At 47.0% G+C, this 27,408-nt stretch overlaps 3 protein-coding genes across 3 annotated transcripts; 1 reads left to right on the plus strand and 2 right to left on the minus strand.

The window, feature by feature from the left end:
• Positions 1 to 2,724: 2,724 nt before the first annotated feature.
• On the minus strand, positions 2,725 to 4,764 carry avpr2l (arginine vasopressin receptor 2, like). Its single transcript, XM_064960153.1, has 3 exons — positions 3,909 to 4,764; positions 3,816 to 3,824; positions 2,725 to 3,289 (listed from the first exon to the last, which is right to left on the minus strand). The coding sequence occupies exons 1-3, from the start codon at positions 4,762 to 4,764 to the stop codon at positions 3,210 to 3,212; spliced, it is 945 nt and encodes a 314-aa protein (XP_064816225.1). The 3' UTR covers positions 2,725 to 3,209.
• A 7,285-nt stretch (positions 4,765 to 12,049) lies between these two features.
• Positions 12,050 to 13,787, minus strand: akap14 (A-kinase anchoring protein 14). Its single transcript, XM_064960148.1, has one exon. The coding sequence runs from the start codon at positions 13,680 to 13,682 to the stop codon at positions 13,164 to 13,166; it is 519 nt and encodes a 172-aa protein (XP_064816220.1). The 5' UTR covers positions 13,683 to 13,787; the 3' UTR covers positions 12,050 to 13,163.
• Positions 12,657 to 26,987, plus strand: LOC135532684 (calcium-independent phospholipase A2-gamma-like). Its single transcript, XM_064960154.1, has 8 exons — positions 12,657 to 12,751; positions 13,990 to 15,248; positions 16,538 to 16,687; positions 16,869 to 17,115; positions 17,783 to 17,954; positions 19,122 to 19,179; positions 19,708 to 19,902; positions 26,940 to 26,987. Exons 2-8 carry the CDS (start codon positions 14,232 to 14,234, stop codon positions 26,985 to 26,987), a joined length of 1,887 nt encoding a protein of 628 aa, XP_064816226.1. The 5' UTR covers positions 12,657 to 12,751; positions 13,990 to 14,231.
• The last annotated feature ends 421 nt before the right edge of the window (positions 26,988 to 27,408 follow it).

Below are 27,408 nucleotides of genomic sequence, written 5' to 3' on the forward strand. Positions count from 1 at the left end.
GTGTTGCTTGTACTCCTAATTATCCCATTATCCAGGCCACAAAACTGAGAAGATTTAAATACTGCTCGTTTTTCATTAAACTGCATTTTTCGTCAGCATGATAGGCTAGGTAATGCTAAAGCAACTCATTGGATTCACAACATTAGATTAGGGGCTGCAAAATAGTTTTAATAATTAGTAAATGGTTTATAAGGATTTCAATTAATCATCAACTGAGGTATTAGTAAGTAAATGTTCTCACATTTATAAATGTACTCATTAACAATGAATAAATATACCATTCATGACATACTGTATATAAATACATTTATAAATATGTAAATACATGCTGAGTCAAACCATTAATCAACCATTAACAAATACATGATCAATAATCTTATGTTGACAATAACTTAGGTTGACAAATAAGTATATTAATTGTAGATTATTAATAATTTACAAATTGCTAACATACCATGATGAAACAATTTATGAATGATCTCATAAATCGTTAATAAATTATTTAAAATAACGTTTATAAATGCGTAAATGACTATTTAGAGATATCTTAATGACATTTACAAATGTAGGAATAATGATGAATAAGTGGTAAGTAATCTCTTTACAAACTGTTTACATAATGTTTATTAATGGACCTTAATATAAAGTGTTACCAAACTGTCAATAGCATGCATGCAGGGTTGGGTGGGTTACTTTCTAAATGTAATCCATTACAGTTATTCGTTGTCTGTCCAAAATTGTAATCATTAATGTAATTTTGGATTGCCCAAACTCAGTAATGCAATGTTGGATTGCCCAAACTCAGTAATGTAATGTTGGATTGCCCAAACTCAGTAATGTAATGTTGGATTGCCCAAACTCAGTAATGTAATGTTGGATTGCCCAAACTCAGTAATGTAATGTTGGATTGCCCAAACTCAGTAATGTAATGTTGGATTGCCCAAACTCAGTAATGCAATGTTGGATTGCCCAAACTCAGTAATGTAATGTTGGATTGCCCAAACTCAGTAATGTAATGTTGGATTGCCCAAACTCAGTAATGTAATGTTGGATTGCCCAAACTCAGTAATGTAATGTTGGATTGCCCAAACTCAAACTCAGTAATGTAATGTTGGATTGCCCAAACTCAGTAATGTAATGTTGGATTGCCCAAACTCAGTAATGTAATGTTGGATTGCCCAAACTCAGTAATGTAATGTTGGATTGCCCAAACTCAGTAATGTAATGTTGGATTGCCCAAACTCAGTAATGTAATGTTGGATTGCCCAAACTCAGTAATGTAATGTTGGATTGCCCAAACTCAGTAATGTAATGTTGGATTGCCCAAACTCAGTAATGTAATTTTGGATTGCCCAAACTCAGTAATGTAATGTTGGATTGCCCAAACTCAGTAATGTAATGTTGGATTGCCCAAACTCAGTAATGTAATGTTGGATTGCCCAAACTCAGTATTGCCCAAAACTCAGTAATGTAATTTTGGATTGCCCAAACTCAGTAATGTAATATTGGATTGCCCAAACTCAGTAATGTAATATTGGATTGCCCAAACTCAGTAATGTAATTTTGGATTGCCCAAACTCAGTAATGTAATGTTGGATTGCCCAAACTCAGTAATGTAATGTTGGATTGCCCAAACTCAGTAATGTAATGTTGGATTGCCCAAACTCAGTAATGTAATCGGATTATTTTCCCTTTTAAGAGGAAGAAGACAAAATGGATCCATCAAATGTGTGTCATCATAGTAGTCTCTGATTGGTGGTCATCATTTGGTGTGTCATCATAGGGCTCTCTGATTGGTGGTCATCATTCGGTGTGTCATCATAGGGCTCTCTGATTGGTGGTCAGACTTGCTCAGGTGGAACAAACTTTAACTTGCGTATTTTTACAATTGAATGTCATTGAGGAAACAGAAAGGTGTCATAATGTATTTTTTCCTGCAAACATCCATTTTTAATTTAAAAGTAATGGAAGACGTAACCATCTAGTATTTCAACAGCATCTGTAATCTGATTACAATATTATTGCTGGTAACGTAACTGATGGTGATCAGATTACATGTAATCAGATACTCCCCAACCCTGCCTGCATGTGTCATAATCTCTTGGCTGGAAGCTCTGAGAGTCTGCTATTGGAAAAGTATTTTTAAACGAAAACCATAGGACCATTGTTGAACGTAACAATGGTCTTAATTTCTTTGAAATGTTTAGCACACGGTACCATTTTGTTTGAAGCGAGATGGGAGAGAGCCCACGCATATGTCACTCATTGGAGTTACTCCTTTTACAGTGTGCTTTCCCAGAAACCACTGAACTATTTCACTTCCCTGTGGAACTTTTCATTTCACCTTTATTTAACCAGGAAAAGACAATTGAGACACAGAGTCTCATGGGAGGCCTGGCCGAGAAGGCAGCAGCAATCAACACAACAGTAGAGTAATGTTAAACATGAAAAGCAGTCAGCACAACCACATGACCCCACCTACAGGAAACATTTACACTCCTCCTGAACAGAGTGTTGCACCAGGGGTTTAAATAATGTTCGTATTAGTAGATAGATACATTCAGACTTGTTCAGTGAATTATTCAAATCATGTACAGACTTGTTTTATTGTTGCATTACACAAAACAGAGAAAATACAGATATCTATGTAAAGACATGTCAGAGCTCAAACACATCAATAAATATATGGACCAGATCGTAATAAGAATATACATTATACTCACAAAGCAACCATTCGTTGTTCACCGATGCCCATATCCTTCCTCACAATAGTTTTTCTGGTGGCCAGTCATCCCAGATAATCAGTGATTGATTAGGACAGGAGCTCACCGGAACTGAGTCCCGCCACCTCAAATGTTCTACTGCTCCACTTCCTGCACCTCTTATAGAATATTAGCTTGACAGAATATACATTACATTTGCTTACTGCTGAGAGGTAAAATGGTCGGCTTGACATACCGATATTGATGTTGAATCAACTAGGATATTTAAAAATATATACATGTGTCTAAACCATGGGTCTTCAATGACATCAAAGAAATGCTATATAAAGTACAAGGTGAAGCAGTGGAGTAGGAGGAGTTTCCATATTGCCCACATGGTCCATCAATAGCTCTGGTCCATGGTGTTATGTGTGGCTTGCTGATGCTGAGCCTTCTGTGAAGCTGAAAGTAGCGCCCTGGGCCAGAGCTAGTCCAACATAGTGTCTCCTAGCTGTAGTAAAGATAGATCCAGGGGTTGGTACAGCTGTTTAGACTGGCAAGCAGCATGATGATGACAAACAGTGGACCTGAGAGAGAGAGAGAGAGAGAGAGAGAGAGAGAGAGAGAGAGAGAGAGAGAGAGAGAGAGAGAGGGAGAGGGAGAGGAGAGAGAGAGGGAAGGGAGAGAGAGAGAGAAGGGGGGGATATGGCATGATAAAAATAGCACTACAGGTTTCCACAGAAAGAATGGGAAAGGTCATGCAAATCAATGGAACTGGAGGCGAATCAGTGTGATAAAACTAGATACCTGTGGCTTCTAGATACCTGTGGCTTCTGGATACCTGTGGCTTCTAGATACCTGTGGCTTCTAGATACCTGTGGCTTCTAGATACCTGTGGCTTCTGGATACCTGTGGCTTCTAGATACCTGTGGCTTCTAGATACCTGTGGCTTCTAGATACCTGTGGCTTCTGGATACCTGTGGCTTCTAGATACCTGTGGCTTCTAGATACCTGTGGCTTCTGGATACCTGTGGCTTCTAGATACCTGTGGCTTCTAGATACCTGTGGCTTCTGGATACCTGTGGCTTCTGGATACCTGTGGCTTCTAGATACCTGTGGCTTCTAGATACATGTGGCTTCTAGATACCTGTGCTCCTAACAATGTAGTAAAATGACAAGCAGGTACACAAATAAAATCGAATTTACCATTTGTGGGCGCTGTACTGGGACTCCATGCAGACCATAACTGGACCACAAAGAAGGGGCTCCAGCATATCGAGTAGACCATAATGATGACGAATGTCATTTTGACCGTCTTCAACATCGCGCTCGAGACCCCTTTGGTGCCCGTGCGCCTGTCGCTCGTGGAAGCCTGGAGCGCCTTCCTCTTCATGTTAAAGTATATCCCCGTGCATATTTTAATCTGGCAGTACAGCAAAATGATAACCGGGAGAACAAACACTGATAAAGTAATCCAGCTGATGTATATCTTAGAACCCCAAGGTTCGATAAATGTCGCCCAACAATCAAACAGGTTGTCCTCTAGTTCTTGGAGAGAGAAGATGAAAAATTGCGGAGTGCTGAAAGCCAGAGAGATCAGCCACGCTGCGCCTATGGCGACGTACCTCTTAAAGGACCCCTTCAAGAACGAGACCATGGGTTTGCAGACCGCATGGTACCGATCTATGGTCATGGCCACTATCATGTACGTGGAGGCGAACATCCCAACCACCTGAAGATATTTCACCGACCTACAGACGAAATCTGAGCCCCGGAACCGGTGCGTAATCTCCATGCAGAGCTGCGGTAGGACTTGGAAGAAAGCGACCACTAGGTCCGCAAAACACAGGTGCAGAAGGAACAGTTGGGTCCTTGTATTCATCTTGCGCTTCCTCCAAAGTGCATGCAGAAGGCACAAATTCCCACATGTGGCTAAGACAAAAATCAATCCCAATACCCCAGCTTTTATAAGCGCATAGTCGTGTTCACCTGTTTCATCAGTTCCTCCCGTGTCCTCCCGCTCCGAACTGCCATTGCCGCTATAATTGAGTTGTAAACTCATTGTCCCTTACAAGATTTTTTGGTTACCATTTTTTTCCATTGTTAATTATGTTCAGAAAATTAGGTCCAATACTTTCCTATTGGCAATTCGGCCACGATCTCTCGCCAATGATGCGCAGTAGCTCTGCGCAGCAGCAACAAGTGCTGGTAGCTGGTAGTGGCGTCTTATTTGCCTGACGACTCACCCTGAATTTGCTGCTCCATTGATAGCTACATACCTTCAAGCAACGTCAGTTGGCCGCCCGGTGCTATGTGGTTGGGTAACCCTGCAAGCATCATCTGTCTATGACATTTTGTACGGGCCATCACCGTCCCAGAAAAGATGGGCAGCAACGACAGGTGCACCAGAGCTGGAGGCCTGTTTAAATATGCCTCTGGATGCACGGGTGAAATCAGAATGTGCTGTATAGGTAGGTGCGCAGTGCGCATTCCCAGAGTGTAATGAACATCTAGGCTTCAATATGAACACCTCCCCTGGCTTCACACGTGAGTGCACATTCATTTCCTTCAATGTCCCTCATTTCCATTTTCCGTCAGTATTAATTGTAGACATAGACCAGTACTTTGTGACCATCAGCCACATGGGCCTAATGAAAAGCCTTTCTTCCACAGAAGACAAAAGGAACAGAGGACATCCACCCCTAAACTAGACTCTTTCCAATTGAATCCATGTTGAATATGATTGATAAAAGTCAGGTATAAGGACTTGTATCCTTTACAATGTAATGTAAAATAACATTGGTGGTGCATTTGCCCCTCAGTGTCCATGTACCAACATGACCCATGTTGATTTAGAAGCATCAAGTCAACAACTGTATTGACTGGTCACTTCATATTCTGAATGAATTCCTGGAGATGCAGACTGTGGTAAATGTCATATTGTGAACTGATGTGTTTCTACCATTACTCTGGGCTCAGTGAGAGCACTTCTCTCAGTCCTGTTTCACCCAGGTCCTTTGTGACAGTCGTGAAGAAAAGGTACTTTGTACAGTACTTATCAGCAGGAAGGCACATATCTGACAGGATGTATTGAAACTGAGATTTGTGTCTAGCAGCTTGCATCTGTCCATGCCACCTGTCCATGCCACCTGTCATGCCACCCGTCCATGCCACCCAGTCATGCCCATCCATGCCACCCATCCATGCCACCTGTCCATGTCACCTGTCCATGCCACCCATCATTCCACCAGTAATGCCTCCCATCATGCCACCTATCCATGCCACTGGTCATGCCACCCATCCATCCCACCCGTCCATACCACCTGTCTATGCCACCCGTCCATGCCACCTGTCTATGCCACCTGTCTATAACACCTGTCTATACCACCCGTCCATGCCACCCATCCATCCCACCCGTCCATGCCACCTGTCTATACCACCTGTCTATGCCACCTGACCATGCCACCTGTCCATGCCACCCATCCATCCCACCTGTCTATGCCACCTGTCTATACCATCTCTCTATGCCACCCGTCCATGCCACCTGTCTATGCCACCTGTCCATGCCATCCATCTATGCCACCCGTCCATGCCACCCGTCATGCCACCAGTAATGCCTCCCGTCATGCCACCTATCCATGCCACTGGTCATGCCACCCATCCATCCCACCCGTCCATGCCACCTGTTTATACCACCTGTCTATACCACCTGTCTATACCACCTGTCTATACCACCTGTCTATACCACCTGTCTATGCCACCTGTCTATGCCACCTGTCCATGCCACCTGTCCATGCCACCCATCCATCCCACCTGTCTATGCCACCTGTCTATACCATCTCTCTATGCCACCTGTCTATGCCACCTGTCCATGCCACCCATCTATGCCACCCGTCCATGCCACCCATCCATGCCACCTGTCTATGTCACCTGTCTATGCCACCTGCCCATGCCACCCCATGCCACCCGATGTAGAAGCACGGTGGCTCGGAAAAACTCCCTAAAAAGGTTGGAACCTAGTAAGAAACCTAGAGAGGAACCAGGCTCTGAGGGGTGGCCAGTCCTCTTCTGGCTGTGCCAGGTGGAGATTATAACAGAACATGGCCAAGATGTTCAAACGTTCATAGATGACCAGCAGGGTCAAATAATAATCGTCACAATGGTTATAGAGGGTGCAACAGGTCAGCACCTCAGGAGTAAATGTCAGTTGGCTTTTCATAGCTGATCATTTATGCCACCAGTAATGCCACCCATCATGCCACCCACCATGCCACCCATCATGCCACCCGTCATGCCATCCGTCATGCCACCCACCATGCCACCCATCATGCCACCCGTCATGCCACCCATCATGCCACCCGTCATGCCACCCATCATACCACCCACCATGCCACCCGTCATGTCACCCATCATGCCATCCGTCATGCCACCCACCATGCCACCTGTCATGCCATCCGTCATGCCACCCATCATGCCATCCGTCATGCCACCCATCACGCCATCCGTCATGCCACCCGTCATGCCACCTGTCATGCCACCCGTCATGCCATCCGTCATGCTACCCGTCATGCCACCCACCATGCCACCCGTCATGCCACCCATCATGCCACCCGTCATGCCACCCACCATGCCACCCGTCATGCCACCCATCATGCCGACCGTCATGCCACCCACCATGCCGCCCGTCATGCCACCCATCATGCCGCCCGTCATGCCACCCATCATGCCACCCATCACGCCATCCGTCACGCCATCCGTCATGCCACCCATCATGCCACCCGTCATCTTCTGCCACCCGTCATGCCACCCGTCATGCCACCCATCATGCCACCCGTCATGCCACCCACCATGCCACCCGTCATGCCACCCATCACGCCATCCGAAATGATTCTGGAGTGGTGCTGTGCTACCCAGTATACAGTGATCTACCACTGAAATCTGGATGCCACCCAGTCATGCCACCCGAAATCATGCCACCCATCACGCCACCCGTCATGCTCAGTGACAGGGAGCAATATGATCAGGGCAACATACATACAGATGTAATGTACACACATTAGTGATGCTCTAAAGCTCTCTGTCGTAAAGCAGGTCAGAAATAGACCCTTTTAGATGATTCATCCAGTGTTTATCACGTTTCCACTGCTGCATCTTCTGTCTTCACACATCAACTTTTACACAGCATGTACTCTATGCCTAATATATATATATATCGGTTTTGTTCCCCAATGGCTCTTAGCTACACTGAAACACTCTGAAATGATTCTGGAGTGGTGCAGTAAAGCTGAATCTAACTACAGTATACAGTAGATCTGAGCTACACTGAAATGATTCTGGAGTGTTGCAGTAAAGCTGTATCTAACTACAGTATACAGTAGATCTGAGCTACACTGAAATACACTCTGAAATGAATCTGGAGTGGTGCAGTAAAGCTGTATCTAACTACAGTATACAGTAGATCTGAGCTACACTGAAATACACTCTGAAATGAATCTGGAGTGGTGCTGTAAAGCTGTATCTAACTACAGTATACAGTAGATCTGAGCTACACTGAAATACACTCTGAAATGATTCTGGAGTGGTGCTACAGTGAAATAAACTCTGAAATGAACACCACATAGCTGTAACACCACATACCAATAACTGCAATTTTTGTCTGCTATGATCCCCTGGGGCTCCCAATATCCCCACTCAGTGTGATTCATCATTAGGTTGCGGAGCATCGTCACTGTGTACAATAGACGTTAGAATGAATCTGGAGTCATGCAATAAAGCCACATGAGTGTAATGGACTTCTATATGACCTCATGGGATTCTCTGTATCCTCAGTCCCTGTGTGAATGATCTATCGGTTCCAAACATCTGACCATCTCTCTGTGTCTTGTTCTCCCCTATCATCAACCTTACCTATACGGCTCCAGGGAGCACGGTGCAAGACCTGGTTGCTATGGGGACTTGTCGTGGTTAAGAGGGAAGGGGGACTTGAATTGGATTGCGCCACTAATATATGGAATTATCTGCCGCCCTTCATAGAAAGGAACAACATTTCAACGTTTACTATTGAGTCACTTCAGAGCACTGTGACAGGAATCTGGATACAGTGTATCATCAGAGAAGGCTTTTCTTCTATAGATGACAGAACAATAATGACGTATGACATAATAATGACGTATGACATAATAATGGGTTTGCTTCTGCTGTATGTTTTTGATGACCTCTATTGAAACTGGTATTACTGTTTGAATGGAACAAAGTGGGAGGGTTTTGCTATAAAACATCCATGCATCCATATATACACAAACACAAAAATGTAATTGTGTTTAATTTTGGCAGCTAGGATCAACAGGAATATCCAGCAGCACTGTGCCTCTGTGGGTTGTTTCTGTGTTCCTCCAGCAGCACTGTGCCTCTGTGGGTTGTTTCTGTGTTCCTCCAGCAGCACTGTGCCTCTGTGGGTTGTTTCTGTGTTCCTCCAGCAGCACTGTGCCTCTGTGGGTTGTTTCTGTGTTCCTCCAGCAGCACTGCCTCTGTGGGTTGTTTCTGTGTTCCTCCAGCAGCACTGTGCCTCTGTGGGTTGTTTCTGTGTTCCTCCAGCAGCACTGTGTCTCTGTGGGTTGTTTCTGTGTTCCTCCAGCAGCACTGTGCCTCTGTGGGTTGTTTCTGTGTTCCTCCAGCAGCACTGTGCCTCTGTGGGTTGTTTCTGTGTTCCTCCAGCAGCACTGTGCCTCTGTGGGTTGTTTCTGTGTTCCTCCAGCAGCACTGTGCCTCTGTGGGTTGTTTCTGTGTTCCTCCAGCAGCACTGTGCCTCTGTGGGTTGTTTCTGTGTTCCTCCAGCAGCACTGTGCCTCTGTGGGTTGTTTCTGTGTTCCTCCAGCAGCACTGTGCCTCTGTGGGTTGTTTCTGGGTTCCTCCAGCAGCACTGTGCCTCTGTGGGTTGTTTCTGTGTTCCTCCAGCAGCACTGTGCCTCTGTGCCTCTGTGGAGTAAGTTTTAAGTTCCTCGGCATACACATCACAGACAAACTGAATCGGTCCACTCACACAGACAGCATCGTGAAGAAGGCGCAGCAGCGCCCTCTTCAACCTCAGGAGGCTGAAGAAATGTTGTTACCAAAAGCACTGTTTCTGTTTTCCTCCAGCAGCACTGTGCCTCTGTGGGTTGTTTCTGGGTTCCTCCAGCAGCACTGTGCCTCTGTGGGTTGTTTCTGTGTTCCTCCAGCAGCACTGTGCCTCTGTGGGTTGTTTCTGTGTTCCTCCAGCAGCACTGTGCCTCTGTGGGCTGTTTCTGTGTTCCTCCAGCAGCACTGTGCCTCTGTGGGTTGTTTCTGTGTTCCTCCAGCAGCACTGTGCCTCTGTGGGTTGTTTCTGTGTTCCTCCAGCAGCACTGTGCCTCTGTGGGCTGTTTCTGTGTTCCTCCAGCAGCACTGTGCCTCTGTGGGTTGTTTCTGTGTTCCTCCAGCAGCACTGTGCCTCTGTGGGTTGTTTCTGTGTTCCTCCAGCAGCACTGTGCCTCTGTGGGTTGTTTCTGTGTTCCTCCAGCAGCACTGTGCCTCTGTGGGCTGTTTCTGTGTTCCTCCAGCAGCACTGTGCCTCTGTGGGCTGTTTCTGTGTTCCTCCAGCAGCACTGTGCCTCTGTGGGTTGTTTCTGTGTTCCTCCAGCAGCACTGTGCCTCTGTGGGCTGTTTCTGTGTTCCTCCAGCAGCACTGTGCCTCTGTGGGCTGTTTCTGGGTTCCTCCATGTTCTTACACTCTGTACCAGAGAGTCATTTATTCAACTGGTCTATGCCCACTACTGGTGATGTAGCTACTGTTTGTGTCATGTAATAAGGGTGGAAATCCAATAAACACATTGACAACTCTATGGACCTTTAGAGCGGGCACAGGAACAGACACAGGAACAGGCACAGGAACAGGAACAGGCACAGGAACAGGAACAGGCACAGGAACAGGCACAGGAACAGGCACAGGAACAGGAACAGGCACAGGAACAGGCACAGGAACAGGCACAGGAACAGACACAGGAACAGGCACAGGAACAGGCACAGGAACAGGCACAGGAACAGGCACAGGAACAGGCAACAGGCACAGGAACAGGACACAGGCACAGGAACAGGCACAGGAACATACACAGGAACAGACACAGGAACAGGCACAGGAACAGGCACAGGAACAGGCACAGGAACAGGCACAGGCACAGGAACAGGCACAGGAACAGGCACAGTAACAGGAACAGGACCAGGAACAGGAACAGGCACAGGAACAGGCACAGGAACAGGAACAGGAACAGACACAGGAACATACACAGGAACAGACACAGGAACAGACACAGGAACATACACAGGAACAGGCACAGACACAGGAACAGACACAGGAACAGGAACAGGCACAGGAACAGGCACAGGAACAGGAACAGGAACAGGAACAGGAACAGGCACAGGAACAGGCACAGTAACAGGAACAGGAACAGGAACAGGCACAGGAACAGGCACAGTAACAGGCACAGGAACAGGCACAGGCACAGTAACAGGAACAGGAACAGGCACAGGAACAGGCACAGGAACAGACACAGGAACAGGCACAGGAACAGGCACAGGAACAGGAACAGGCACAGTAACAGGCACAGGCACAGGAACAGGAACAGGAACAGGAACAGGCACAGGAACAGGCACAGTAACAGGAACAGGACCAGGAACAGGAACAGGCACAGGAACAGGCACAGTAACAGGCACAGGAACAGGCACAGGAACAGGCACAGTAACAGGAACAGGCACAGGAACAGGCACAGGCACAGGCACAGGAACAGGAACAGACACAGGAACAGACACAGGAACAGGAACAGGAACAGACACAGGCACAGGAACAGGCACAGGCACAGGAACAGACACAGGAACAGGAACAGGAACAGGCACAGGAACAGGAACAGGCACAGGAACAGACACAGGAACAGACACAGGAACAGACACAGGAACAGGCACAGGAACAGGCACAGGAACAGGAACAGGCACAGGAACAGGCACAGGAACAGGCACAGGCACAGACACAGGAACAGACACAGGAACAGACACAGGAACAGACACAGGAACAGGCACAGGAACAGGCACAGACACAGGAACAGGAACAGGAACAGGCACAGGAACAGGCACAGGAACAGACACAGGAACAGGAACAGGCACAGGAACAGGCACAGGAACAGACACAGGAACAGACACAGGAACAGGCACAGGAACAGACACAGGAACAGGCACAGGAACAGGAACAGGTTCCATTTGGGACCCATCCAGACAGTGGTTTTACATTGAGGTTTGTGAGAATTCGTGGGCACCCCATTATGAGACCTGAATGGACCTTGTCCAATTACCTTTGTTGAAGTCAATGTTCCTTCCAAACATGTTGTATCAAGATAAGAGACAGGCAAAAACCAATGCATGGAACAATCCATAGTAGAGATAGATCCATCCTCAATGGGATGATCAGTGAATGATCTCTAAATCATCCATATTTAATTTGCATCACATGTTGATATTGTATTTTATCAATTGAACAATCCTCCTCGTGTGATTGGGTTAAACAACAGAAATAATAATGTTATAGATAAACCATTAGCTACTTCCGGTAGTGGACTGTATGTGGCTATGTCGCTCTCCATGATGCTGGACTGTTGTAGATTACAATCGGATGCACACTCCATCTAGATTTGATCAAATCATTAGTTCATACTCTAATTGGTGAAATAAACATTTGTGCCAAACATAAGTAATACAAATGAGTCATGCGGAATGATTTTTCTCCTATTTAAATTCAATTAAATACTGTAGCTGTTCCACAATGAAACTTAATGATTCACACAGGGAGGATTATCTCACATAAAATGCTGCCCTCTAGTGTTACAGAGCAGTCAATGCATGCCCTCTCGTGGTTGGTGGTTAGCGGTTGACGTGCCTATGAAACAGCCAATCGAGAAGCAGAGCACCGTAACGTGATCTATTGTATATTTACACATTTCCTGTTTTCCTTAGCGAGCATATCTGTCAATAAAACGCTGACTATTCAGGTAATTTCTTTGGATGAAATGTTACATTTGTCTAGGTTTTTATCATAATCTACAAAACACCTTTTGAAATGGGCTGTCGTAAACTCAATGATGATTAGCGAGCTGATGCTGCTTTGCCAGTTAGCTAACCAGCGTAAAATAAATTAACGTTAGGTACTAGCTGCTGTGTTGTATCGCTAGTTAGCAAGTTGACCGAGTTGTTGTAAAACACATAGCTTCGCTGATATGCAGCTATGTTTTTTTCCAACTCTTCACAGTGAAGGCAATGGCCCCTTTATTGATACAAGCTCATGTAATGACTCGTGTGTTCCCCGTTGGCCTGGAAATGTACTCGCTAGGTAACGTTAGGTGTCTCACAAGAGATGAATTTTCGCCACAGAAACGTTAGCTGTCCATGCCAATGTTTACATTGCTAAAAGTCAACAGTATTCTGGAGCAACGTTTTGCTCTCGATGACGTCTTTCAACCACTTCTCCCTGAACCTCGTTTTCCCTGGCCTGTGTGTCAGCCTGTTCGACTCCACTAGAAAGTACACCTCCACGGGCAAAGTCTGAGGTTTGATCTTGGAAATCACAATGACAAAGTAGACACTGGCAGTCGCCTTGGGGATCGGGGTGCGTCGGGTGGGGATGCTCCATTGTGCCCGGTAGTGGTACTGTTTGTGAAACTCATGATCCGTCTCCTCGAGGAATACTAGGCTAAAAAGCCAGCTGGTGTGAACCTCCCATGTGTGGATGTACTCCTCGATTCGCACTTTCCCCAGTTCAATTGTAAAGTCCTTGCAAGTTATCCATTCTATGTTTCTAAACTCGTATTCGGTGGAGTCTTCCACCGCTTGCTGGTGGCCGAGGGCACCGCGTGCGTTCTCCAGTACATTTTTCACGATTTCAGATGCTCTCAAGCTTAGGTTTGATGAAGGCCTCTCGTCCATCGTGTTTCTCTTCGTATATCAAAACTTACTTTGATAAAGTATTTGGAAACCCGTAGATATCATTCGTTTTCTACACTGGAAAACGAATGTTGTTGTTTTGAAGGGTTTCCATGGCTACCATGGAACAGAAGGAACATCCGGGGATTTGATAGCACTGGTTGGCCATTCAAACCCTATCTATTTTTTTTGTGTGGGGCAAATACCTTTGTTCATTCTAATGAGGGGCTCCATTGTGGTTTTAAATGGTGTGTTTATTTAGCTAGACTTTGCACAAAGTCCTCTGACATCCATTAGCTTTCTTTCTCAGATATTCTAGGAGACAGCTTCATTCCTAGATGACCCATGCTGGACCAGAGCCAAGAGGACTGACCCAGTCTCTAGAGGTTGTCCTAACTGACCCAGTCTCCAGAGGTTGTCCTAAGTGAACACAGACCACACAAGCGAAGGAGATGACCCATCAAGGCCTATTCCCATATCAGCACTGGCACAAGCAAGGCTGTAGTCCAGTCATACCATTTTAACTCTCCTGTCTCTGGCGTGAGCTGACGCATGTCGCGGATCAGGAGCACGCTCAACACTGTTACTAAAGCAGTAAGTGGCAGCGACCTCCTCTCCAAGATATCCCGCCTTAAGCCCAGTGCCGCATGCGCCCATGCAGAGGAGGTACTGGCCGAAGCGGAGCCTCTGACTCCATCTCCAACCCCGGCAGCTAGTGACGCTTCAGCTGCTGCAGTAGACATGAAGCCACCAGAGCAGGATCAGACAGTAGGACAGGACCAGAACAATGGAGAGGAGGGGAAGGAGAATCAGCCACTTCAGGCTTTAGAGAAACCCTTCATGGCCAACGTCAAGCCCAAACAGAGCCTCGCTGCGTCAGTGGCTATATCCACCGCTAGCTCCTCGTCAGCCATTGCCAAGCAGACGTTACAGCTGTTCCAACCAGAGGCCCTGTCCACCAACATGGACGAGACATACAGCACCCTGTCTCAACACGTCAATGACTACTTTGGGAGTTGTACAAGTCTATCAACAGGAGATGACAAGAAGCCTCACCATCTAAATGACAATGCTCAAGCATCCACGTCCTCCAAGCCTGCTCTCAGTCCACGCTATCAGAGTACTAAGAGCGGGGACCACATCCCTGTTTCAGTGCCTGTGGCAGCTGAGACCAAGGCTATCCAGGGCAAGGCAGCTACCCCACAACCGACTCCTCCCCTGGAGGAGGTTAGCCCAACCTCGGGTGTTCCCACCCGAGAGAGCCCTGCCACAGATAGTACTTCCTCCGACCCAGTCACCCATACCCCCACCCTAACACCCTCTAAAAAAGGGGGGTTTGGGCAGTATCTGTCTGACCCTCGTCCCAATGTTCAGGCATTCTTTGGCAGCTACATAGCACCCTTGGTACCTAGTAAGTTCAGAGCTGACCCCCAGAGCGTCACAGCAGCAGTTGAAGAGAAGACCACGGAGGCGGCTGTGAGGAAGCCTGGAGAGAAGATGGAGACTGAGGAGCAGAAGAAGAATGCTGAAGAGGGGGCCAAGAAACTACTGCTGAGCCAGAGAGAGAAGGTACTGAAACTGATTCATATAAATGAATGATTCTCTGCCATGTGAATGAATTCAAATGAACTTTTAATACCCTGTCAGTTTGAAGTGTCTGACCCTGTCAGTTTGAAGTGTCTGACCCTGTCAGTTTGAAGTGTCTTACCCTGTCAGTTTGAAGTGTCTTACCCTGTCAGTTTGAAGTGTCTTACCCTGTCAGTTTGAAGTGTCTTACCCTGTCAGTTTGAAGTGTCTTACCCTGTCAGTTTGAAGTGTCTTACCCTGTCAGTTTGAAGTGTCTTACCCTGTCCGTTTGAAGTGTCTTACCCTGTCCGTTTGAAGTGTCTTACCCTGTCCGTTTGAAGTGTCTTACCCTGTCCGTTTGAAGTGTCTTCAGTTTGACCTTACCCTGTCAGTTTGAAGTGTCTTACCCTGTCCGTTTGAAGTGTCTTACCCTGTCCGTTTGAAGTGTCTTACCCTGTCCGTTTGAAGTGTCTTACCCTGTCCGTTTGAAGTGTCTTACCCTGTCCGTTTGAAGTGTCTTACCCTGTCCGTTTGAAGTGTCTTACCCTGTCAGTTTGAAGTGTCTTACCCTGTCAGTTTGAAGTGTCTTACCCTGTCAGTTTGAAGTGTCTTACCCTGTCCGTTTGAAGTGTCTTACCCTGTCCGTTTGAAGTGTCTTACCCTGTCCGTTTGAAGTGTCTGACCCTGTCCGTTTGAAGTGTCTGACCCTGTCCGTTTGAAGTGTCTTACCCTGTCAGTTTGAAGTGTCTTACCCTGTCAGTTTGAAGTGTCTTACCCTGTCCGTTTGAAGTGTCTTACCCTGTCCGTTTGAAGTGTCTTACCCTGTCAGTTTGAAGTGTCTTACCCTGTCCGTTTGAAGTGTCTGACCCTGTCCGTTTGAAGTGTCTTACCCTGTCCGTTTGAAGTGTCTTACCCTGTCCGTTTGAAGTGTCTTACCCTGTCCGTTTGAAGTGTCTTACCCTGTCCGTTTGAAGTGTCTTACCCTGTCCGTTTGAAGTGTCTTACCCTGTCCGTTTGAAGTGTCTTACCCTGTCCGTTTGAAGTGTCTTACCCTGTCAGTTTGAAGTGTCTTACCCTGTCAGTTTGAAGTGTCTTACCCTGTCCGTTTGACCCTGTCCGTTTGAAGTGTCTTACCCTGTCCGTTTGAAGTGTCTTACCCTGTCAGTTTGAAGTTCATGTTCAATGATCTAGGACAGAGGGAAAACATTACACACAATGATTATCTTATATCTCATTTTAATATCCATTTTTCAAAAAGGATCCTGGATATGTTCTGTGCCCTCCCATCCCAGATCATAGCCCGGGTGAGTATGGACAACAGGACCAGAGCCTTGGTGCAGGGCATCCAGAAAGCCACAGACATGAATATCCACACCAGCCGTGTGGAGGAGCTTAGCCTGCATCTTCTGGAGTACCCTGAGACACGCGGTGTGGCCGTCAAGGTGTGGGGCTGTTTTTGTAGACAATGTAAACTTCAATCCTTGTAGATATACTGTGGGTATATTTACATTCATATTTTAGTCATGTAGCAGAAGCTCTGATAGACCAACTTCCAATCAGTGCATTCTACTAAGATGGGCATATGTAGAAGTGTGTGAATTTGCTGAAGTGAATCCCCCCCAGGAGAGGGTGATCCCGTGCCTGTTGCGTCTGAGGCAGACCAGGGACCCCAGGCTGCAGGCTGCAGTGAGAGAGGCCCTGGCCCTGGTGGGATACACAGACCCTGTGAAGGGCCAGGGTATACGGATCCTGGCCATCGATGGAGGGGGGACCAGGGGACTGGTAGCTCTGCAGACCCTACACAAACTGCAGACACTGACGGGCAAACCCATCTACCAGCTGTTTGACTACATCTGTGGGGTCAGCACAGGTAGGCTGTTTCACCAAGCTCCCTGTATTTTCTACAACATGATATGGGTCCACACTACGAGGGCTGGTTTCCCAGACACAGATCAGGCCTAGTCCTGAGAACATAACCCATTGATCATTCTTTTAGGCCAAGACTAGGTTTAATTTATGTCTGAGAACCCAGACCACTTGTGTTTAATGAAAGGCACTATACAGTCCAGTCTTAAAATCAAAAAGTCAGGGCCTCCCGAGTGGCGCAGAGCTTGAGGCGTCATTATAGACCGGCTGCGACCGGGAGACCCATGAGGCGACGCACAATTGTCCCAGCATCGTCCGGGTTAGGGGAGGGTTTGGGCCTGGCGCAAACCCTAGCGACTCCTGTGGTGGGCCTGGCGCATGTACTCTGACACGGTCGCCAGCTGTGTGGTGTTTCCTCTGACACGGTGGTTCGGCTGGCTTCCGGGTTAAGCGAGCTGTGTGTCAAGAGGCAGTATGGCTTGGCGGGGTCCTGTTTCGGAGGACGCATGGCTCTCAACCTTCGCCTCTCCCTCTGTACGTGAGTTGCAGCGATGGGACAAGACTGTAACTACCAATTGGATATCACGACATTGGGGAGGATAATACGTTTTTAAATCTGAAAGTCCTGTTTGGCACGTGGCATCTAAACACGATGAACCCCTATCCCACAGGTGCCATCCTGGCCTTCATGTTGGGGGTGTTCCAGATTCCTCTGGATGATTGTGAGGAACTCTACAGGAAGCTGGGTTCTGATGTGTTCAAACAGAACGTCATCGTGGGAACCGTCAAGATGGGCTGGAGCCACGCCTTCTACGACAGCCAGATCTGGGAGAACATCCTCAAGTGAGTACAGTACCCTGCTGCTCCATCTAGTACCCTGTCATGTCAGTACCCTGCTGCTCCGTCTAGTATAATGTCATGTCAGTACCCTGCTGCTCCATCTAGTATACTGTCATGTCAGTACCCTGCTGCTCCATCTAGTATAATGTCATGTCAGTACCCTGCTGCTCCGTCTAGTGTCAGTACCCTGTCATGTCAGTACCCTGCTGCTCCGTCTAGGATACTGTCATGTCAGTACCCTGCTGCTCCGTCTGTCAGTATAATGTCATGTCAGTACCCTGCTGCTACTGTCATGTCAGTCTGCTGTATACTGTCATGTCAGTACCCTGCTGCTCCGTCTAGTATAATGTCATGTCAGTACCCTGCTGCTCCGTCTAGGATACTGTCATGTCAGTACCCTGCTCCGCTCCGTCCTGTCATGTCAGTACCCTGCTGCTCCGTCTAGTACTGTCATGTCATACCCTGTCATGTGTCAGTACCCTGCTGCTCCTCCGCTGTCACTGTCATGTCAGTACCCTGCTGCTCCGTCAGTACCCTGTCTAGTATAATGTCATGTCAGTACCCTGCTGCTCCGTCTAGGATACCCTGTCATGTCAGTACCCTGCTGCTCCATCTAGGATACTGTCATGTCAGTACCCTGCTGCATGTCAGTACGTCTAGTCATACTGTCATGTCAGTACCCTGCTGCTCCGTCTAGGATACTGTCATGTCAGTACCCTGCTGCTCCATCTAGTATAATGTCATGTCAGTACCCTGCTGCTCCGTCTAGGATACTGTCATGTCAGTACCCTGCTGCTCCGTCTAGGATACTGTCATGTCAGTACCCTGCTGCTCCGTCTAGGATACTGTCATGTCAGTACCCTGCTGCTCCGTCTAGTATAATGTCATGTCAGTACCCTGCTGCTCCGTCTAGGATACTGTCATGTCAGTACCCTGCTGCTCCATGTCTAGTATAATGTCATGTCAGTACCCTGCTGCTGTCATGTCAGTACCCTGCTGTCCGTCTAGGATACTGTCATGTCAGTGGTTATGTCATATCTTGACAGTGTAGTCTGACCTATGAAAATCATGTTCTCTAGTCAGTACCCTGCTGCTATTTTGGAGCATGTAAATTGCAGTATAATTTTGTCTGATTTGATAATGAAGTGGTGAATGTTTTGTGTGTAACAGGGAGAGAATGGGAGAAGGCCTCATGGTCGAGACAGCCCGGGATCCAAAATGCCCAAAGGTTAGGTTTGACCTATACATCACTTTAACAACCATACGCTTCCACTGGGAACAAAGACTTCATCAGGTCCATATAGACGGGTAGGCTGACGAGTCACCAAAATGATACGTATGCATCGATATGGCTGGATGGCCTGCGTTGTTATGATCCTGGACGGTCACATAGCAACAATGACAAGAAGCTGCCATGTAGGGAATCCTAGGCTGCTCCTTTAGTCTCATTGTGTCTTGTTCTTGACAACATGTCTTGTTTTGAGGGGTTTTGACTCATGTCATGTCAATGCTAATGGGGCTCAAATTCGCTAGCTAGCTAATCAACAACTGTAACGATGTATTTAAGAGACAACAAGTGCTCATTGAAAACAAATACATTTGCACAATAAACATTGGAGACTAAATATACTTTACATGTTGTTAACAATCTAAGCCAACCCGTCTGTTGTGCACGTTGGTTTTGTTGCTAAACAACCAACCCATCTCTTCTCTCAGGAACGTCTTCATTTAGTTCATGCCTCTATTCCTCCTCTAGGTGTCAGCAGTGAGCACCATAGTGAACAGGGGTCTGCCTCTGAAGGCCTATGTGTTCAGGAACTACAGCATGCTACCAGGGGTCAGGTCCCACTACATAGGAGACTGTAAACACAAGATGTGGCAGGCCATCAGAGCCTCCTCCGCCGCCCCAGGGTACTTCCAGGAGTATACACTGGGAAAAGACCTGCACCAGGTAACCAATTCATCTATCTCTGTATGTGTAGCTTTAGTACTCTCTCTCTGTTTATCTATCTCAACCTCTCTCTGTTTATCTACCTCTGTTTATCTACCTCAACCTCTCTCTGTTTATCTACCTCAACCTCTCTCTCTCTCTGTTTATCTACCTCAACCTCTCTCTGTCTCTGTTTATCTACCTCAACCTCTCTCTCTCTCTGTTTATCTACCTCAACCTCTCTCTGTCTCTCTGTTTATCTACCTCAACCTCTCTTTCTGTTTATCAACCTCAACCTCTCTCTCTCTCTGTTTATCAACCTCTCTCTCTCTCTGTTTATCAACCTCTCTCTCTCTCTGTTTATCAACCTCAACCTCTCTCTGTTTATCAACCTCAACCTCTCTCTGTTTATCTACCTCAACCTCTCTCTGTTTATCTACCTCAACCTCTCTCTGTCTCTCTCTCTCTCTCTCTGTTTATCTACCTCAACCTCTCTCTGTCTCTCTGTTTATCTACCTCAACCTCTCTCTCTCTCTCTTTTTATCTACCTCAACCTCTCTGTCTCTCTGTTTATCTACCTCAACCTCTCTCTGTTTATCTACCTCAACCTCTCTCTCTGTCTATCTACCTCAACCTCTCTCTCTGTCTATCTACCTCAACCTCTCTCTCTCTCTCTGTTTATCTACCTCAACCTCTCTCTCTCTGTTTATCTACCTCAACCTCTTTCTCTGTCTATCTACCTCAACCTGTCTCTCTCTCTGTCTATCTACCTCAACCTCTCTCTCTCTCTGTCTATCTACCTCAACCTCTCTCTCTCTCTGTTTATCTACCTCAACCTCTCTCTCTCTCTGTTTATCTACCTCAACCTCTCTCTCTGTTTATCTACCTCAACCTCTCTCTCTGTTTATCTACCTCAACCTCTCTCTCTGTTTATCTACCTCAACCTCTCTCTCTGTTTATCTACCTCAACCTCTCTCTCTGTTTATCTACCTCAACCTCTCTCTCTGTTTATCTACCTCAACCTCTCTCTCTCTCTGTTTATCTACCTCAACCTCTCTCTCTGTCTATCTACCTCAACCTCTCTCTCTGTCTATCTACCTCAACCTCTCTCTCTGTCTATCTACCTCAACCTCTCTCTCTGTCTACCTCAACCTCTCTCTTTCTCTGTTTATCTACCTCAACCTCTCTCTCTCTCTCTCTCTCTGTGTTTATCTACCTCAACCTCTCTCTCTGTCTACCTCAACCTCTCTCTTTCTCTGTTTATCTACCTCAACCTCTCTCTCTCTCTCTGTGTTTATCTACCTCAACCTCTCTCTGTTTATCTACCTCAACCTCTCTCTCTCTCTGTGTTTATCTACCTCAACCTCTCTCTGTTTATCTACCTCAACCTCTCTCTCTGTTTATCTACCTCAACCTCTCTCTCTCTGTTTATCTACCTCAACCTCTCTCTCTGTTTATCTACCTCAACCTCTCTCTCTGTTTATCTACCTCAACCTCTCTCTGTTTATCTACCTCAACCTCTCTCTCTGTTTATCTACCTCAACCCTCTCTCTCTGTTTATCTACCTCAACCTCTCTGTTTATCTACCTCAACCTCTCTCTCTGTCTACCTCAACCTCTCTCTTTCTCTGTTTATCTACCTCAACCTCTCTCTCTCTCTACCTCAACCTCTCTCTTTCTCTGTTTATCTACCTCAACCTCTCTCTCTCTCTCTCTGTGTTTATCTACCTCAACCTCTCTCTGTTTATCTACCTCAACCTCTCTCTCTCTCTGTGTTTATCTACCTCAACCTCTCTCTGTTTATCTACCTCAACCTCTCTCTCTCTCTCTCTCTGTTTATCTACCTCAGCCTCTCTCTTTCTCTATTACCCCTCTCTCTTTGTCTCTCTGTCTCTATGATCTCTCCCTGACTGTCACTCATTTACCCAACACTTCTCGCAAATCAATACACTTTCAGTACACTTCCTGATAGTCCTCTCCAAGGCCTGAGGCCATTAACTGTAGGGCCGTAGTGTGTTTCTGTGTTAAATTAGCCCGTTCTCTCAGCTGGAGATGCAGAGAGTAAATGTAGAGCATCTCTCTCAGTTCCATTTCAATTCAATTCAAATTTAAGGGGCGTCATTGTCATGGGAAACATATGTTAACATCGCCAAAGCAAGTGAAGTAGATAATAAACCAAAGTGAAATAAACAATAAAAAATGAACAGTAAACATTACGCTCACAAAAGTTCCAAAATAATAAAGACATTTGTCTATATACAGTGTTGTAACGATGTGAAAATAGTTAAAGTACAAAATGGAAAATAAATAAATATGGGTTATATTTACAATGGTGTTTGTTCTTCACTGATTGCCCTTTTCTTGTGGCAACAGGTCACAAATCTTGCTGCTGTGATGTCACACTGGTATTTCACCCAGTAGATACGGGAGTTTATCAAAATTGGATTTGTTTTGGAATTCTTTGTGGATCTGTGTAATCTGAGGGAAATATGTGTCTCTAATATGGTCATACATTGGGCAGGATGTTAGGAAGTGCAGCTCAGTTTCCACCTCATTTTGTGGGCAGTGGGCACATTGTCTGTCTTCTCTTGAGAGCCATGTCTGCCTACGGCGGCCTTTCTCAATAGCAAGGCTATGCTCACTGAGTCTGTACATAAGGAAAGCTTTGACTAAGTTTGGGTCAGTCACACTGGTCAGGTACTCTGCCACTGTGTTCTCTCTGTTAGGGACAAATAGCATTCTAGTTTGCTCTGTTTTTTTTTGTAACTTGACACATTGGAAAAAATGATATTTTTGTTTTCTCATGATGTGGTTGGGTCTAATTGTGTTGCTGTCCTGGGGCTCTGTGGGGTCTGTTTGTGAACAGAACTCTCACTCACTCTCACTTCAAACACGCATATCAAAGACTGAGCCCCCCTGTGCTGGAGAAGGGTCCCTGTAGGTGCTGCTGTCTGTAGGGGAATGGCAGGAGACAGTGACTCTTGATGAAAGAGAATATCTGATGTATAGCCAACCCTCTGTCAGGTTCTACCTCAACAGCCTATTTGTTTGTCAGACTATTTTCTAGGTAAACAAAATGGTATTTGACCTGTGTAATTTGGATGCCACTCCGTTGACCTGCTTTAGTTTTGTTTGGTTGTAGACGGTACACCTGCGTCATAGATCAAAAGCTATTTCCTGGATGTTAGTTTGTTTCAGGAAGTACGAAGTCAGAGCTAAGTGCAAAGCAAGCTCTCTTCTCAGAGCCTTAGAAATCTCCATGGCAACCAGTGAATATTCTATCTACCCGACCAAGTGGTTTTGGGCCTCCCTCCATCTGGGCAGAGCCCTTAGACAGCCACTCTTTAACCTTTACCCAGAGTCTGAAAGGAGAGGCTGCCTGCCTGCCACACAGTCCCTTTGATCAGCCATTCATAAAGGAGCACAGTGCCCTGCCACACAGTCCCTTTGATCAGCCATTCATAAAGGAGCACAGTGCCCTGCCACACAGTCCCTTTGATCAGCCATTCATAAAGGAGCACAGTGCCCTGCCACACAGTCCCTTTGATCAGCCATTCATAAAGGAGCACAGTGCCCTGCCACACAGTCCCTTTGACCAGCCATTCATAAAGGAGCACAGTGCTCTGCCACACAGTCCAATCATGTATTGATATTTAAACACGTACCGCACGCACACGCCACAGGATTAGTCGGTGTGAGATCTGTGTGTGTGGAGAGATGGATGATTTGATGACGTGCTTTATTTACTGTGTGCTTGGCCCTGTTTCCCAATTTTCAAAAGCTTCACAAGAGACCAAAGAGGAGAGTGTAGACTCGAGATGTATTCAAAGTCCACAGCTCTTGACTCGCCTCTTCAGAGAGCTCGGTTGATTTTGGAGTTTTCTCTACTGATCAATGGACATATTTGGTCGTTTTAATGTGCCAGTAATCATTTGAATCCTTAGCTTGTAACGAGACTTGGCTGCTATCTTGGATGAACCTCCTTTTAATCATTGAACTTCCTGCTTCAACATTTTGATAAGGCGAAGTCCATTTCATGACACAGGCCTAACTAATATGCTATTACATAGTCAATAGTCTCTTATCACTAATCCCTTTATGTTCTGTTTCATGTATTGTGAGTGTGTGTGAGTGTGTGTGTGTGTGTGTGTGTGTGTGTGGATTAGCATGCAAGTGGCAGCTTTAGCTCTTGGCTGAGAAACCGGTTGACAGCTGAACTCCCTCTGCTCTCAGTCAGTCCGGATGGAGACGCCCACCAGCCCGTCCATAAAAAATCTGTGTTTTAAAGGGGAATGGAAACACTAGGCTTTAGAACACCAGCTAACTGCTCTGAGATGTACTCAGACCATGACCTCTGCATGCATTAACCAGCTACATTTGCTGGTGTCAAACCGTATATGAAAACATGATACATATTTTGAAAGCTGAGAAACAGCCCTTTCAAATGATATGACAAATTGGCACCAAATGGTAATCAGTCCAAAAAAAGTATTTTTTTCCCCAAACTGCCACACAACTTCCTAATGAAGATGGTGAAGAAGTTAAAGCATGTTGAGTGTTCCGTGTTCTGTAAGGGTTGATCATCTGGAATCAGAATAGTGTTCCGTAAGGATTGATCATCTGGAATCAGAATAGTGTCCCGTGTTCTGTAAGGATTGATCATCTGGAATCAGAATAGTGTTCCGTGTTCTGTAAGGATTGATCATCTGGAATCAGAATAGTGTTCCGTGTTCTGTAAGGATTGATAATCTGGAATCAGAATAGTGTTCCGTGTTCTGTAAGGATTGATCATCTGGAATCAGAATAGTGTTCCGTGTTTACATTTACATTTAAGTCATTTAGCAGACGCTCTTATCCAGAGCGACTGTGTTCTGTAAGGATTGATCATCTGGAATGAGAATAGTGTTCCATGTTCTGTAAGGATGGAGGTCCTTGAGGATCTTCTTGGTGTTAGCGGGGTGAACAGGCCGAGGCTCGGGTGGCAGAGGTCCTTGATGATCTTCTAGATGTTAGCGGGTGAACAGGCCGTGGCTCGGGTGGCAGAGGTCCTTGATGATCTTCTAGGTGTTAGCGGGTGAACAGGCCGTGGCTCGGGTGGCTGAGGTCCTTGATGATCTTCTAGATGTTAGCGGGTGAACAGGCCGTGACTCGGGTGGCTGAGGTCCTTGATGATCTTCTAGGTGTTAGCGGGGTGAACAGGCCGTGGCTCCGTTGGCAGAGGTCCTTGATGAATCCGTCTGGATTACTGCAACTCGCTGTTGGCTGGGCTCCCTGCCTGTGCCATTAAACCCCTACAACTCATCCAGAACGCCGCAGCCCGTCTGGTGTTCAACCTTCCCAAGTTCTCTCACGTCACCCCGCTCCTCCGCTCTCTCCACTGGCTTCCAGTTGAAGCTCGCATCCGCTACAAGACCATGGTGCTTGCCTACGGAGCTGTGAGGGGAACGGCACCTCAGTACCTCCAGGCTCTGATCAGGCCCTACACCCAAACAAGGGCACTGCGTTCATCCACCTCTGGCCTGCTCGCCTCCCTACCACTGAGGAAGTACAGTTCCCGCTCAGCCCAGTCAAAACTGTTCGCTGCTCTGGCCCCCCAATGGTGGAACAAACTCCCTCACGACGCCAGGACAGCGGAGTCAATCACCACCTTCCGGAGACACCTGAAACCCCACCTCTTCAAGGAATACCTAGGATAGGATAAGTAATCTTCTAGGTGTTAGCGTGACTCGGGTGGCTTCTCACCCCCCCTCGGGTGGCTGAGGTCCTTAAATGATTTAGATGCACTATTGTAAAGTGGCTGTTCCACTGTTCCACTGGATGTCAGAAGGTGAATTCACCAATTTGTAAGTCGCTCTGGATAAGAGCGTCTGCTAAATGACTTAAATGTAAATGTCAATGTAAATGATCTTCTAGGTGTTAGCGGGGTGAACAGGCCGTGACTCGGGTGGCTGAGGTCCTTGATGATCTTCTAGATGTTAGCGGGTGAACAGGCCGTGACTCGGGTGGCTGAGGTCCTTGATGATCTTCTAGGTGTTAGCGGGGTGAACAGGCCGTGGCTCGGGTGGCTGAGGTCCTTGATGATCTTCTTGGTGTTAGCGGGGTGAACAGGCCGTGGCTCGGGTGGCTGAGGTCTTTGATGATCTTCTTGGTGTTAGCGGGGTGAACAGGCCGTGGCTCGGGTGGCTGAGGTCCTTGATGATCTTCTAGGTGTTAGCGGGGTGAACAGGCCGTGACTCGGGTGGCTGAGGTCCTTGAGGATCTTCTAGGTGTTAGCGGGGTGAACAGGCCGTGGCTCGGGTGGCTGAGGTCCTTGAGGATCTTCTAGGTGTTAGCGGGGTGAACAGGCCGTGGCTCGCGTGGCTGAGGTCCTTGAGGATCTTCTAGGTGTTAGCGGGGTGAACAGGCCGTGGCTCGCGTGGCTGAGGTCCTTGATGATCTTCTAGGTGTTAGCGGGGTGAACAGGCCGTGGCTCGGGAGGCTGAGGTCCTTGAGGATCTTCTAGATGTTAGCGGGGTGAACAGGCCGTGGCTCTGTTGGCTGAGGTCCTTGATGATCTTCTTGGTGTTAGCGGGGTGAACAGGCCGTGGCTCGGGAGGTTGAGGTCCTTGAGGATCTTCTAGGTGTTAGCGGGGTGAACAGGCCGTGGCTCTGTTGGCTGAGGTCCTTGATGATCTTCTTGGTGTTAGCGGGGTGAACAGGACGTGGCTCGCGTGGCTGAGGTCCTTGATTGTCTTCTAGGTGTTAGCGGGGTGAACAGGCCGTGGCTCGCGTGGCTGAGGTCCTTGATGATCTTCTAGATGTTAGCGGGGTGAACAGGCCGTGGCTCTGTTGGCTGAGGTCCTTGATGATCTTCTTGGTGTTAGCGGGTGAACAGGCCGTGACTCGGGTGGCTGAGGTCCTTGATGATCTTCTTGGTGTTAGCGTGGTGAACAGGCCGTGACTCGGGTGGCTGAGATCCTTGATGATCTTCTTGGTGTTAGCGGGGTGAACAGGCCGTGACTCGGGTGGCTGAGATCCTTGATGATCTTCTTGTCCTTCATGTGACACCGGGTGCTGTAGATGTCCTGGAGGGCAGGCAGTGTGCCCCCAGTTAATGCGTTGGGCTGACCACACCACCTGCTACGGTTGTATAGTACTGGTTCTATAGTAGAGTCATGGGGAACTAATACACAGTGATCTGGTATATTTAATCATGTAGCTAGTCTGGCTGGGTTGTATAGTACTGGTTCTATAGTACAGTCATGGTGAACTAATACACAGTGATCTGGTATATTTAAACATGTAGCTAGTCTGGCTCGGCCACGTGCTGCAGTTTCGTTCACTGGTGTTTGTTTTACCAGCATCAATGTTGTTCCATCATAAATACACTGACGGAGAGGATACGTCCCAAATTCCACCCTATTCTCTATATAGTGCAGTACTTTTGACCATAACCCTATAGTAGTGCACTACATAGGGAATAGGGTGCTATTTGTGGGACACCCAGAGTCTAGAGGGAAGATGAGCAGAGCGTGGCTCCCAGGTCGAC

This window comes from Oncorhynchus masou, unplaced genomic scaffold (genome assembly GCF_036934945.1).
Source record: "Oncorhynchus masou masou isolate Uvic2021 unplaced genomic scaffold, UVic_Omas_1.1 unplaced_scaffold_1983, whole genome shotgun sequence".
Classification (NCBI taxonomy): domain Eukaryota; kingdom Metazoa; phylum Chordata; class Actinopteri; order Salmoniformes; family Salmonidae; genus Oncorhynchus; species Oncorhynchus masou.